The sequence below is a fragment of the Poecilia reticulata genome, chromosome 9 (genome assembly GCF_904066995.2).
Source record: "Poecilia reticulata chromosome 9, P_reticulata-male-v2, whole genome shotgun sequence".
In the NCBI taxonomy this organism is placed as follows: Eukaryota; Metazoa; Chordata; class Actinopteri; order Cyprinodontiformes; family Poeciliidae; genus Poecilia; species Poecilia reticulata.
The window spans coordinates 13,266,942-13,279,795 of record NC_088838.1 but is presented as its reverse complement, the minus strand read 5'-3'; the positions used below and the strand labels follow the sequence as shown (position 1 = coordinate 13,279,795).

The 12,854-nt window shown below is 37.3% G+C and overlaps 3 protein-coding genes across 7 annotated transcripts; 1 reads left to right on the top strand and 2 right to left on the bottom strand.

Annotated features, from left to right (window-relative positions):
* Positions 1–1,178: 1,178 nt before the first annotated feature.
* On the bottom strand, positions 1,179–5,215 carry nfu1 (NFU1 iron-sulfur cluster scaffold homolog (S. cerevisiae)). Of its 2 annotated transcripts, none has more exons than XM_008419030.2 (8): positions 5,085–5,215; positions 4,161–4,261; positions 3,833–3,968; positions 3,334–3,400; positions 2,709–2,826; positions 2,552–2,615; positions 2,293–2,467; positions 1,179–1,570 (listed from the first exon to the last, which is right to left on the bottom strand). In XM_008419030.2, exons 1-8 carry the CDS (start codon positions 5,153–5,155, stop codon positions 1,538–1,540), a joined length of 765 nt encoding a protein of 254 aa, XP_008417252.1. In that variant the 5' UTR covers positions 5,156–5,215; the 3' UTR covers positions 1,179–1,537. The 2 variants fall into 2 exon arrangements, with proteins under 2 accessions (XP_008417252.1, XP_017162364.1); XM_017306875.2 differs by lacking the exon at positions 1,179–1,570 and adding an exon at positions 1,676–1,726.
* A 1-nt stretch (position 5,216) lies between these two features.
* On the top strand, positions 5,217–7,945 carry c9h9orf78 (chromosome 9 C9orf78 homolog). Its single transcript, XM_008419031.2, has 9 exons — positions 5,217–5,394; positions 5,549–5,608; positions 5,807–5,858; positions 5,944–6,014; positions 6,110–6,187; positions 6,513–6,710; positions 6,833–6,969; positions 7,062–7,166; positions 7,259–7,945. The coding sequence occupies exons 1-9, from the start codon at positions 5,312–5,314 to the stop codon at positions 7,354–7,356; spliced, it is 882 nt and encodes a 293-aa protein (XP_008417253.1). The 5' UTR covers positions 5,217–5,311; the 3' UTR covers positions 7,357–7,945.
* A 247-nt stretch (positions 7,946–8,192) lies between these two features.
* On the bottom strand, positions 8,193–12,319 carry med22 (mediator complex subunit 22). 4 transcript variants are annotated; one of them, XM_008419033.2, is made up of 5 exons: positions 12,183–12,319; positions 11,851–11,993; positions 11,657–11,737; positions 10,987–11,195; positions 8,193–9,000 (listed from the first exon to the last, which is right to left on the bottom strand). In XM_008419033.2, the coding sequence occupies exons 2-5, from the start codon at positions 11,971–11,973 to the stop codon at positions 8,814–8,816; spliced, it is 600 nt and encodes a 199-aa protein (XP_008417255.1). In that variant the 5' UTR covers positions 11,974–11,993; positions 12,183–12,319; the 3' UTR covers positions 8,193–8,813. The 4 variants fall into 4 exon arrangements, with proteins under 4 accessions (XP_008417255.1, XP_008417254.1, XP_081466691.1 ...); XM_008419032.2 differs by having other exon boundaries at positions 8,193–9,006; positions 12,183–12,311; XM_008419034.3 differs by lacking the exon at positions 8,193–9,000 and having other exon boundaries at positions 9,346–11,195; positions 12,183–12,311.
* Between the last annotated feature and the right edge of the window lie 535 nt (positions 12,320–12,854).

Here is a 12,854-nt window from a genome sequence, read left to right as displayed (position 1 = left end):
ACTGCTAAGGTCGACTTCCTTCAACAGTAGCATCTAATTGGCCAAGCGTCGTGTCAGTCGGGTTGCGCCTACAAATACGTATATACTAATGACGTGGCATGAAGATGAAAAACCGACTTCACCAGTAATGGGCTGACTGGACTTCCTGTCGGCATCCAGCGGCGGTGAAACAAATGAGTAAACCATTAGTGTAATTAATTGTAATGCGCAAATTTCTAGACTAACAAAGCGGAAGACATTAAACCCATTCGAATTTGGACCATCGCCACTCAGAGCATTTCTATTTATTTCAGTGATTTTACAAATCCTATCATTTTTATTTTAGACAGTAGCCATATTTGCAAAGAAGTAGTAGTATTTTATTTTTATTTTTTTTACATAGAATTATATCGTGACACATACTTGAAATTTGGCTACATTACGTTATATGTGTCTATCTCATATTTTAGGCCCCAACACGCACAAACATACAGCAAAACAGTCAAACATAATTACATACACATATGCAAATATTCAACCACACACCTACATTGTACACGCTAATTTTAGTATGATTACCACAATATTGAATGATATGAATATTTTCAGACATTGTATTTGACAATCTCACACTAAAGTGTTTTTCCAAGACAATGGACTCAATACACTGAAATTACAATCACTTCAATCCTAGTGGTTGGTGTTTTGGTTGTTTGTAATGGCCTCCCCTTTCTACAATATAATAGTCTTGCACCACATTAAGTTTTGGCAATTCTTACAAAGCAACTAAAAGAAAAAGAATTATTAAATAATGTTTAAAGAAAACATTGGGTCTTCAGTTCAAAGTCATACAACAAAGTCACCCATAAAGACTAGAAAACAGTAATAAAATGTAAAAGTGTGTTTCAGCAGGGCTCCAGTCCTTCTATGCTGTTGAATTTACAGCAAGCCTTCTTGGTGAAGATAGATTCAGGCTAGCAGGTTTGAGAGAAAGATTAATCACAAGCAGCAAATAGCCGTTCTATCAAAAACGACAAGTACAATGGCTGGTTTATGAAAATAACTGACAGTATTAATTATTGCCATCTTTGTACATTCGTAACTGAAGCATGACTACAAGATCAGTTTTTAATCTCACAGACAAAAGAAAAAGTAAACTAAACCCTGAACATTTAAGTATAAGCCAGACACTGCAACACTTATTTTAGCAATGTTTATTTATATAGACACAGCATACATTCTGTAAAGATAAAGTATCCAATATAAATTTTCAGCCTATAGGCAGCGTTGACTGCTGACTGATTCAGAAGTCGTGTAACACTATGAAAGAATAAATACAAATTATTTCAACTGTACAATCTGTTTCTATGAATTGTGTCCAACGTATCTTTCAATTCCTCAAACCAGAACTATAAAATGAAATGAAAATATTTGGATCAATATTGAGAATGAGATTTTAGTCATCAGAGCTGAGTACTTTTATTGCATCTATGGCTTTGATTGAAGGAGGTGGATTGTATAGAGAGGAATGTTGACACACGTCTCTGGTTTCAGTAGTTTAAACTTGAGCCGCTTCCTCATCCTCTTTTACCTGTAAGGAAAAAAAAATATATATACCTTTAGGCAAAAAATTTAGAATAGTTTATTCATCTACTGCATTTAATATTTTGTCTCCTCTACTGTATCCATAATAAATCTCAGGAAATGTTTGCTATGAGGTTTGAGCCGCTTCCTCATCCTCTTTTACCTGTAAGGAAAAAAATATATATATACCTTTAGGCAAAAAATTTAGAATAGTTTATTCATCTACTGCATTTAATATTTTGTCTCCTCTACTGTATCCATAATAAATCTCAGGAAATGTTTGCTATGAGGTTTTTTTTTTAAAACAAAAAGTTTGCTCAAATAATACATTATCTGACACACAAGGGATCTGAACAAAATTAGCCCTTTTTCTGATTATTTATTTAAAAGGAAAGCCATTATTCCCCTGTTAAAATGTCATCTGGATCTCTGGATCACGATTTTGACGGTGATCACCAGATGTTTTCTTTTTTAAAACTTGTTAATAAGGACTTCATTATTAGCAGTCTTCATATAGACAAAAGCAGCTCAATACCACAGCCTTGATATTTTTTTAGGGAGAAGAATTTACGCAGAATGGCAAGCAAACTGAGTTTTTCATTTTCCCAAAACAAAGCATCATTCTTAAAAAACCCACTGGAGTAACTAGATGAAGCACAGTAATTTCAGTAATTTTTACAAAACAGTGTCAAAAAAAACAAAAAAACATAACCAACAAAACATGCAAACCTCTTCAACTGCTTCAACCTCAGGTATGTAAAACTGCAGCATGTTTTGGATTCCATTCTTCAGAGTAACAATGGAACTGGGACAACTGGTACAGGCGCCCTGCAGCTTCAGTTTAACAATCCCATCGTCAAATCCCCGATACAGAACGTCGCCTCCGTCCTCCTGCACTGTTGGCCTGCAGGGTGAGAGCATCCACAAACGTGAGACAGCGACAAACCACAGAAACGGACACCCCGAAAGAATCTTCAGAACCCACTACCTTATTCGTGTATCCAGCAGCTCTTTGATCATAGCAACTACTTCATCATCATCCTCTGATGGCGCTGGAAAAGAGCAGAAATGATATTCATTTGCCACTTGGAAAAAATAACAAAAAAACATCTCATTTTACAGGTAGAGCAGACTGAAATCCAGACCTGTGTCTGCACTTGGCTTGCTGTCTTCATTCACAATTGGAAGCCCAGAAGTATAGAAGTCCATGATAGCCGCATAAACGTCGGGTTTAATTACTTTCCATTCCACTGTTTCGTCGGACTAAGCAAATAAATTGAGAAAGAGAAATCAAGTTATTTAAAGTAAAGATGTTGCATTGTGCTACAATAAATTATTCAAATACAATCTAAAGCTTAAGTACACCCATCATAAGTTGACTGTTGTATAAATCGGGGCTTATCATGGGGCCTCTTAAAGTTTCACATCCTCCTAATGCTTTTTAATAATTTTCAACAACCAACTTACATAAGTATGGTTTGTTATTTTAACCACACATCTTATTTAAAATGGTTAAGTTGGTAAAAAAAAATAAAATAAAGGGTTAGTTTTCTGGTACTGACCCAAAGGTTAGGCTTAAACTACTGCTTTTTTAAAATGAAAAATAGATTGTAGCAATTTCAGAAGCTTAATGTTAACCTGCTTTACATATTCCTCAACCAGTTTGGAATTATATAATTATATACATTGGAATTATAGTGTGTTACATTATTAGCCACAATATGTTTATTTAAAGTTTGGACAGGTGCTGAATGTTACACTGAAATTCACCTTTGTGATTGTGATAAAATCAGGGCCCAGGAACACACTCTTGACTCCATCGATCCTAAACAACTGTCTGAAAGAAAACAAGAGTTTGAGGAGTATAAATATATAACACAAGGTCACATATTTTTATGCACACAACAATCATCCAACATTATAAAATAAGTTTCTGTCCATGTTCTTTGGAATAAAAGCAGCACAATTAAATCAAACTTAAAGGGATCAGCCAGCTGTTTTGTAAACCAAGGACATCTGGAGGTTTATGGAGGTGTCAAAAGAACCTGAGGGGTTTTAAAAAAAAACTTTTTTCAGAACAAAGGCTTTTGGTTCTCACACTGTCGATATGGGGGGGGGGGGGGGGGGGGGGATAAGCACAGGCAGTTTTTTAAAATATAAGCCTACCTAATAAATAAAGTGAAGGATTTATTCTATAAAGTGTGCTTATAGCATTATCTGTGCTTTAGTAAACAATATTCTGAGAACATTTTATGAAGAAGTTCTAAACCTGGCTAATGGTGAGCAGAATGCATCACGGGGGCCAGCGAAATTCATGGTCCCCTCCTCTAAAACTGTCTGCCCAGGCAGAAACTTCAGACTGTTTGGATTTGGTGTGTCCTGTGTCTGCACAAACATGGTCCTTCCTGAAAAGAGACAAAACACAAAGAGTAGAAATGTAGCTTGAGATGTGAAACATGCACGGTGATGTGTCTATGTGACTGCGGTCTATGTACACATATAAGATTTTCTCACAGTGCGTGATCAGCTGTTACCACAGTCAATATTGTATCAGCATCCAGGTTAAATGAACAGAAAAAAAGAGAATGAACACAAACCAGGAACCAGCCAGACTGCGTTTTGTGGCCATCTGTTGGAGACTCCAGTGGCTTTTGAGGGCCAATAGATTGTACTGCTCTGAGAGCCACTGCTGGCCAGTCTGAAATTTTAGATAAACACATTAAAACACACATGTGAGCATATAAACGATAACATTAAACATTAATGTATTCCGGATTGGGAATGTAATAACAGTTACAGATATCGTAAATTACAGCTGAGATCCGGACTGAAGGTTGAAATTTAGGGGCAATTCAAATTGATTTAGAAGAAAATGTCTCTTGCTAGTAAATTACTCCATGCCTAACCGCAAGTGACTGAAGAATGCGATTATAATTCATTCCCAGATTAAAATGAGATCGGATTTGATAAAATATTATCGCTAGATAATCCATCCATCCATTCATTCATTTTCTAACACGCTTGTCCCTAGTGAGGTCGTCATGGGTGCTGGTGTCTATCTGTAACGGTCAACAGGCAACAGGCAATGTACACCCTGGATATATCACCAGTCCATCGCAGGACCGCTGGATATTTTTTCATTATTAATGATAGTACTTAATGATAATTATTAAGCCGTGCCCACGAATTAAACTAGTCATTCCCACGAGTTATTAGGTCGTGGCTATGAGTTCCTGAAACGTGTCCACGAATTAAACAAGTCGTGGTCACTATTTTTTTTTCTCCGATGTCACCAGACGTTCTCCGTAGACTATGAATAAAATAATGCTTTTTATATTATTATTATTATTATGGTGAAACAAAGTCTTTCTTTTAAAGTGTGTCTAGTAGAGGTGTCTGCGTCACTCCATGTTTAACCAGAAAGTTGCCCTCAGCGTTTCTTCACACGCCGAAAAAAAATTATTTAACAGAAAATATGAGAGAGCAGCGCCTGCATCCAGTTCACCAACAAATATACTCACGGTCGCAAAAATCTTGCTGAAACACCCAACAACCTCCCGACCTGTGCATAAGTCGCCATGTTTGTTTTCATTAACTAAGGAGGACGGAAGTAGTAGTCCTAAGAGGAGGAAGTGACGTATTATTATTGTGCGTGTGCTAAATCTCTCCCCCCGATACAACCGCCAGCTTGGTAACTGAAAACGCAGTTTTAACGGAGGTTCAAAAATAATACTCAGACAGCGTGAAAATGCCGTGTGGCAAAAATTTCAGACGGAGAAGGGACTCGTCCGACGACGAGGACGAAGATAATGGGACTACAGAAGAAGTTAGGCAAGTACTTTAAAGGCAAATTAAAAATACATTTGAAGCTAACGCTGCGTTAGCTAACATAGCAAGCTGTGCATTAGCAACGAGGAACTGTAGTTTATGAATATGTGATTTTAATACACTGTTTAACTTGTGAGATCATATTATATATTTTCAGATCGAAAGTAGAAGAGGCAAAAGAACTTCAGAGCTTGAGGAAACGACAGAGTGGAGTCAGGTAATGTGATTTTATCTGTAAAGAAGACTTTGAAACTTTGAGGAACAGTGCAGTCCTTTTTGTATCAATCTATGTCTAATAAATCTACATTTGAGCTTTGAACTGGTTTATTTATAAACTCGGGGAATATAGTGAGGAAGGACCTGCATGTAAAAATGATTATAGATGAGTAACTTTACATTTTTATCATTTATACAGTATAACTGCCTTATTGGTTGGAGAGAAACTCCCACCAGAAGCTGAAATAGACGTAAGTCATGTCAATAAAGCCTTATCTTTGTGTTAGTGGAGAGCTTGCTTTAACTTCTGTTTGTTAAACTGAACATTTCTGACAGAATGATCCATTCAAACTGAAGACTGGAGGGGTTGTAGACATGAAGAAAGTGAAAGACAGGAACAGAGACATGTAAGTGAATGGAGGTTGGTGCTGTGCATATATAGTGGTTTGACTTCACAGTTGAGCACGCCATCTGTTAAATAATGTGACCGATCCAATTACAGGACGGAAGATGAGACAGACCTGAACCTTGGCACATCATTCTCAGCGGAAACTAACAGAAGAGATGAGGATGCAGACATGTACGTATTAGAATGAATTTATATTTTAAAAAACAAACAAAAAACAACAGAGCTGTTTAAAAAGCGACCAATAGTTTATTTTAATGGTTGATTGGGTCTTATTTTCTAGGATTAAACTTTGAATAAATTTCCAAATCATTTAGAATATCTCTAGATATCAGTGGATCTGATGAATAGATACATGAATATGTTTGATTCAGTCAGTCAGATCAGATGCAACCAAAGAGCATTTCTCTGAGGTTCACAAACAATTTGTATGTATGACATTAAATGTGGCATATCACTGATCGAGCAAGACACTGGCTTCACGTATATGTCTTCTTAGGATGAAATATATCGAGACCGAGTTAAAAAAGAAGAAGGGCTTGGTGGAGGCTGAGGAGCAGAAAGTAAAGGTGAAAAATGCAGAGGACCACCTGTACGAGCTGCCAGAGAGTATCAGGGTCAACTCTGCCAAGAAGACGGAAGAGATGTTGTCCAATCAGATGCTGAGCGGGATACCTGAAGTTGATCTTGGCATTGAGTACGTTCAGAGCATTCGTTAATAATCCTGCTCAGGTTGTGTCAGAGGAAACCTTTCAAGAACATTCTGCAGTTAGTCACTTCCTTTTAATGCTAAAATCTTCTTTTATATTTCTTTCTCAGTGCAAAGATAAAAAACATCATCCAGACAGAAGAAGCAAAAGCCAAACTCTTGGCAGAACAAAGGAACAAAAAGAAAGACCAGGGCACTTCTTTTGTCCCCACAAACATTGCTGTAAATTACGTCCAACACAACCGCTGTGAGTTCGTTTCCACGTGCTGTGGTGTTCAAAACCCAGGCAATTTAGCTGCTTGTGGAGGAACTGAATGGTTTTTGTTTATTTCCTCTCAGTTTACCATGAGGATGTGAATGCACCTCAGAGGCACCACAGGCACAAAGAAGAACCCAAAGCTAGACCGCTTCGGGTGGGCGATACAGAGAAACCTGGTCCAGAAGGTATGAGACGTCGGCCACGTCCTGTCAAACCCTCTGCTGTGTAGCAGGAAAACTGTAATAGTCTAAATGACTCTTTCTCTGTTGATCCACAGCTCCGTCACCACCCAACCACCGCAAACGTCCAAACAACGAAAAAGCCACAGATGACTACCACTACGAGAAGTTTAAGAAGATGAATCGAAGATATTAGCGTGGAAATACTCAACATGTCGTCTTTCCTTGAGACTGAGGCATAATGACAGCTCCTGGATTTGGTTACCTACAAAGTAATGATGGCAGTACATCGACAGTGATTTTACCTTGTAATTATTGTAAAAAGCATATGTGGTCTGTTAGGCATGTAATGTTCTGTGCTGTCCCATTAAATTAGGCTCTTCACAGATTTAAAAACTATTTCAATACTTTTGAATAAAAGTGCTCAAATATCAATATTTCACGGATTTAACTTTTAAAATATTTGATTGTTTTTGAAGTAAATAAAACCATGTTTGCAGCATTAGAATTGTAATCTACTTGCTCTGATGCAATATTTGTTTGAATACATTTCCACCCAACGTTATAGATTTGTATTCATTCATTCTGATTTGGCTCTTTAACAGTCCTTGATAAACACCATATTTACAGTGGCTGTGACGATGAAGCAGAAAGTGGGGCGGGGGGGTTGTAATGTTAAAGGGAACATAACTGCAATTATGCTTTATGTGCATTCCTAATTTTCCTTTCAGGTAGTTCTGTGGATTAGGCTACACCATTTTCAACAATTACACTATTTTTACACATTTTTATGCATTGTGTTGTTTGCTATTAATAAACATTGGTACTTTTATTTATTGGTGAAAAATTACATGTGTCAGATGTAAATCTGATGCTTTGGATCCCATTTGCTGCACTCAAGCACTTGGTGGCAGCAGCAGAGTAGATTATCCATTGGTGCGTAACTGCTAAATCCTAACAGTTTCAGCTTACTTATTTTCTAGTATTCACTTTTAGCATTAAATTTCCCTTTGAAAATATACAGGTAAAAAATAAAAGCAGAAACGGCATGTTCTTTAATGTGAGCCGATTAGTTTAACAGAGGAAAAAACAAGTTTCACAATATAAATCCAGGGATAAACAAATGTATATAGAATATTAATTAAAAATGCATTGCACCAACCAGCTAACTAATATAATTGGCCACATTTTCCTTGGTTATGAGATTAACAAAAACATCTTTCCTTTCTTGATTTGTGCATCAATAAAACTAACAAAAAAAAACTATATACATATAAACAGCTTAGAGGTGTTAATATTTTTGGGCCAGATGGATCCTCTCCATTTGGGCGTATCTGGAGAGGCCCAACTTCATGGATCTCTGCAATATATTCCATTTACTTCAGTATAATTTTCAGTGATGTCTGAAATAATCGTTTCATTAAAAAAAATTGAACCGATATCAGGAGGAATGTTGCTGTCAAAACTCACATTTTTGGATAACTGGACCTCCCAGATCATTTTGTTCAGTGCACTTCATTTCCCCGTGCTTTTCCAGTAAACCGTAAACTGAATTCCATAAAACAAAAATAAACACTATTTTCTATAGTCATATTGGTAACATCTACACCACTAGTGCCCAGATTTAGCAGAAATATCCCTGTTTCCCCCTCCTCATGGTTTCTCCGTGGCGGTCGTCCCGTGTCCGTTGACGTGATGTTGGGCGTTTGCCTCCTGCGACGGCGTCCTGTCGGCCTCCTCTCTGTCGTCTTGGGTCGAGCTGGAGCTGCTGTCCGGAGAGGCCCAACTGTCCCGCCGGCGGTAGGCCTCGCACAGAGGCAGGTCAGTGCTGCTCCACTGACTGTAGCTTTGCAGCAGAGCAGAAACCCGTATTTGGAGGCAAAGAGTCAGCGCAGCGCAGAAAGAGAGGAGCAGACGAGAGCAGCAGGTCAGAATAAACACACCCATACAAATAGCAGAGCAACATGAAAGCACAGAATCGTTAGAAGCAAAAGCACAGAAAAACAAAATACCGAATAGCTTTTGATTGGATTTACAACTTGATTTAAGATGAGCAAAAGGATGAAATTAGTTGCTATTTAGGACAGCAGTGCAAGGACAGCGAGAAAGTTAGGTCCACATCAACCATGCTCCAGAGATATTTTTTTGTGCACTTTTCAAAAAGAAAAAAAAACAAAGAAACTGCTTGAGCGTTTTGTCTCCGCTTTATTTCTCAATCATTTTAAGTCCTCTGAACCGCTTACATGGTTACAGACTGATTGGGTGGACACTACAAACGTTGGCGCTTAATTGTCTTTATCAAAACACATCTACCTAAAAAAACAAAAACAAACACTAGGTTTAGATTCAACCTAATTGTTTAAGTAAAAAAAAAAGTCTGGGTTGAACAGTACAAATAATTAATGAATTCTAGCACTGACTATTTTTAATCTGCTTCAAGAAAAAATATTCTTATATTGCTTTAGTTATTCTAATATCTTTTCCAACTTCATATAAAACTTTGTGTTGCTTCCAACAACTCAATGAGAAAAACAGATTTAATTTTTAATTATAGATTTTTTGTTCTTTTACAATTTCAATACTTATCTCTGCCATGAAAGTTAAAATGTCTCATAAATCCATTGGATCCTGAGGACAGTTCAAAGTTTGGATAAAAATAAAAATAGCAGTAAATACAGTGGCTTGCAAAGCTAATCATGACCCTTGCACATTTCAATGTTGCAACCAAAAAATAGCACATTTCATTTAAGGTTTTATGTGATAAAGTAGTGAAATGAAGGAAAAATGATGCATGATACCCTAAATAAAATTAAGTGCCACCAACCGCCTAACCTGTTTTAGTTCAACCCATCAGCCAAAACCGGAAAAAAAATAAAAAAATACCCCAACATTTTTTCTCCAAATGGTAAAACTGTGTGAGCCAGGCAACTAACAAACCGTCTACATTGTGAAATATGGTGGTGGCAGCATTATGCTTTGGGGATGCTTTTCTTCTGCAGGGCTGTAGACGCTGCTCATAATTGAAAGGAAGTGGAATGGAGCTAAATAAAGGGCAATGGTTGAAAAAAAAAAAAAAAACATGTTAGCACCTGCAAAAGACTTTAGGCTCAAGTGGCGGTTCACCTTTTGGCTACAATGCAAGTGTTCAGATCGAAACATCCTGAGACGTTATAATAGCTCTGTCCAACTAACTTCCATTAACCTCCATTAAGAGTTAAGAGCCTCATACCAACAGTTACATTGAAAATTGATCTTCAGACGCTGTTTAAAAATGCATGGCAAAATGTCCAGATTTTTTATTTACAAAATATTATTAAAGACATGCATAATTTTTCCTCCACTTCTTTTCATTTTGTGCTGCTTTAAGCTGACTGGATCACACAAAATCACAATAAATTAAAAGAGGTTTTTGGTTCCAATGTGACAAAATGTGACAATATTTACAGAGTATGAATACTTTAGCAAAGGATTTTTGACATCAATCTCTTTGGTTTATAGAAGGTACCACCAGAAGAATGTGCGATGAACAATAAACAGATATGTGTCACAAACATGTTGACCAGCAGACTGAGAAATGGATATGCGGGTAAAATTGATATGTAGTGTCCTTACTTTGAGGAAGAAAAAAAAAAACCACAAGGCACTTGATTAACAGTAACATCGTGAAAACATTAGAGAAAATGTAAAAATGACCTTTAGCTGAGATATGTGTGAATGTTGTGGATGATCTGTCTGGAGACCCTTTAAACTGGGTTAAAAGCTGTGACAGTACACAGTGGGATGACACAGGAGCGGCAGGATGGAGCGGATCTGAGCCTATTTGTACCTGGAGGAGTAATACTCTTCCTCTAGCTCATAGAGGTCCACGGCGATCTCATCTCGGAGCGACGTCAGCTTCTTGTCACATTCGTCTTGCAGCGCACGGAGCTGCTGGTTCTGCTGACTGATGGCATCGTTCACCGAGGGAAAGTCATTCAGGATCAGGAACTGTTTCAGATCGGACACCAGTTTCATCAGGGACTCGCCGGCACGAACCTGGTGAAGCAAAACAGAATGAAAACTGTCTTAAAAGAAAACAAAAACAAAAAAAACTACATGGCCAATCCTTTAAAGTTTATTTTCTGGAGACAAAGTTTTCTGTACATGTATTGGTTGTGGATTTCTAAATTCACATCGTAACCAACTATTCTTCATTTCAGAAAAGAACATTTTGACCTGTTTTGTATTTTTCTTATATGCTTTCAAAAATTTTATTTTTGAAATGTTACATGTAATGAATGTTGCTGTGATTTCAATGTGGAGCCTTTTGGGAACACCAGCAAACTGGATGAAATTGGTGAATTTATTTATATTTACTTCTTTTGCATTTACAAGCAACTTATGACAAAGTGCCTTGCAAAGGTATGAACAACTCTAGAACATTTTCCCGTTTAATTCTTCTAGTTTATACAGGAACCAGAATGTTTAGTGCCAATGACGCTTTGTGTTTCACTTACGATGTTTGCAGCTCTGACGTGCATCTCATAGTGGTCTTGCTCTGCTTGGGTGGGTCGCGATACCTGAGTCTCATCTTCTATCTGGACAAAAAAATAGGAGGAGGAGGTGGAAACTGTGAGAGTGATGCTGTGAACTCTAAGCAGATTTTACTGCTCGGGAAAAACATGTTAAGAGTGAGAAACCAGAGAGCTGCCTTTGCAGTTTTGACGATTTCCGTGAAGTTGTCCATGATGGACTTGATGTCGTCTTTGAGCCTCTTGTTGTAGTTCTGCAGCAGAGTCTCCTTGCTCTGAGGGAGCACTCTCTGGTTAGCCATGATGCTCAGCAGGACCAGCTCTGTCCGTTTACGTTCACACACGGAGAAATAAGTCAGCGGAACAAATATAGACCGAAAGCATTCAGCCTCGAACAGAAAAGGCGCGTTTTTACTGACCACCACATTACGACATTAACACAGATCTTTTGTTTTCTACGATTTAGTGGGAATATTTATTTATACGAGAGCCAACTGCAGATATTACTTACTTCTTTAATGTAGTCTCAGAAGCAGCATTGTTTCATTAAAAATCCCGTTTGTTGCTCCTCGTCTTCTTCTTGAAGCTGTTGGCAATTCACATCCGGTATGTTTATGTATATCAGCGCCCTCTAGAGGAAAGTCAGGCGAAGCTCTACCCTTTAGAAAGTGTCCAGTAGTTTGTATAAATTGTAGTTTGCTTAAAATTAAAGCGAATTGTAAGTAGACCAAACTGCATGACGTCATTAAAGTCTTCTTTTAACCAAACAGCCTCAATATTGCAAAAGTATTGAGACACCTTTAAATAATCGAATGGCAAAAGTGCCAATGTTCAATAAATTGGTCAACAATTTTACATGCAATAATATAAATACATTTGTAACTGGATATCAAATAAAGTCTATAATACTTTAAATATTGCAAGTGCATGTCCCAACTATAAATTAAATTGAAAATTTATCTAAAAGAATAGGTGCTTCCTAAACTATTTAAAATAAATGTAATTATCCTGGAACATGTTTTGGTTGGTTTCCAGCTGTGCTATACTTTCTTTAATTTAGATGAACTCAGTGCTTTGAAATGTTCAGAGCTTGGATTATCGCTTTAAAACGATCCGTTTTACATCTCTGGTATGTTCAGTGGTCTTCACAATGTTGTGTAGTTACAGACCTTCAAAATCCAGT

What these genes read in the sequence shown, in the direction of transcription:
- nfu1 (XM_017306875.2), bottom strand. Translation starts at nt 5,155, where the DNA reads ATGAAAACAAACATGGCGACTTATGCACAGGTCGGGAGGTTGTTGGGT. An exon ending in CAAGCCAAGTGCAGACACAG is followed by an intron (nt 2,616 to 2,708) that starts GTCTGGATTTCA and finishes GCTCTTTTCCAG; the next exon opens with CGCCATCAGAGGATGATGAT. An exon ending in AGGTTGAAGCAGTTGAAGAG is followed by an intron (nt 1,727 to 2,292) that starts GTTTGCATGTTT and finishes TTTTCCTTACAG; the next exon opens with GTAAAAGAGGATGAGGAAGC.
- c9h9orf78 (XM_008419031.2), top strand. Translation starts at nt 5,312, where the DNA reads ATGCCGTGTGGCAAAAATTTCAGACGGAGAAGGGACTCGTCCGACGAC. An exon ending in GGGACTACAGAAGAAGTTAG is followed by an intron (nt 5,395 to 5,548) that starts GCAAGTACTTTA and finishes ATATATTTTCAG; the next exon opens with ATCGAAAGTAGAAGAGGCAA. An exon ending in AGAGAAACCTGGTCCAGAAG is followed by an intron (nt 7,167 to 7,258) that starts GTATGAGACGTC and finishes GTTGATCCACAG; the next exon opens with CTCCGTCACCACCCAACCAC.
- med22 (XM_008419032.2), bottom strand. Translation starts at nt 11,973, where the DNA reads ATGGCTAACCAGAGAGTGCTCCCTCAGAGCAAGGAGACTCTGCTGCAG. An exon ending in ACGTCAGAGCTGCAAACATC is followed by an intron (nt 11,196 to 11,656) that starts GTAAGTGAAACA and finishes TTGCTTCACCAG; the next exon opens with GTTCGTGCCGGCGAGTCCCT. An exon ending in GAAGAGTATTACTCCTCCAG is followed by an intron (nt 9,007 to 10,986) that starts GTACAAATAGGC and finishes TCTGCTGCAAAG; the next exon opens with CTACAGTCAGTGGAGCAGCA.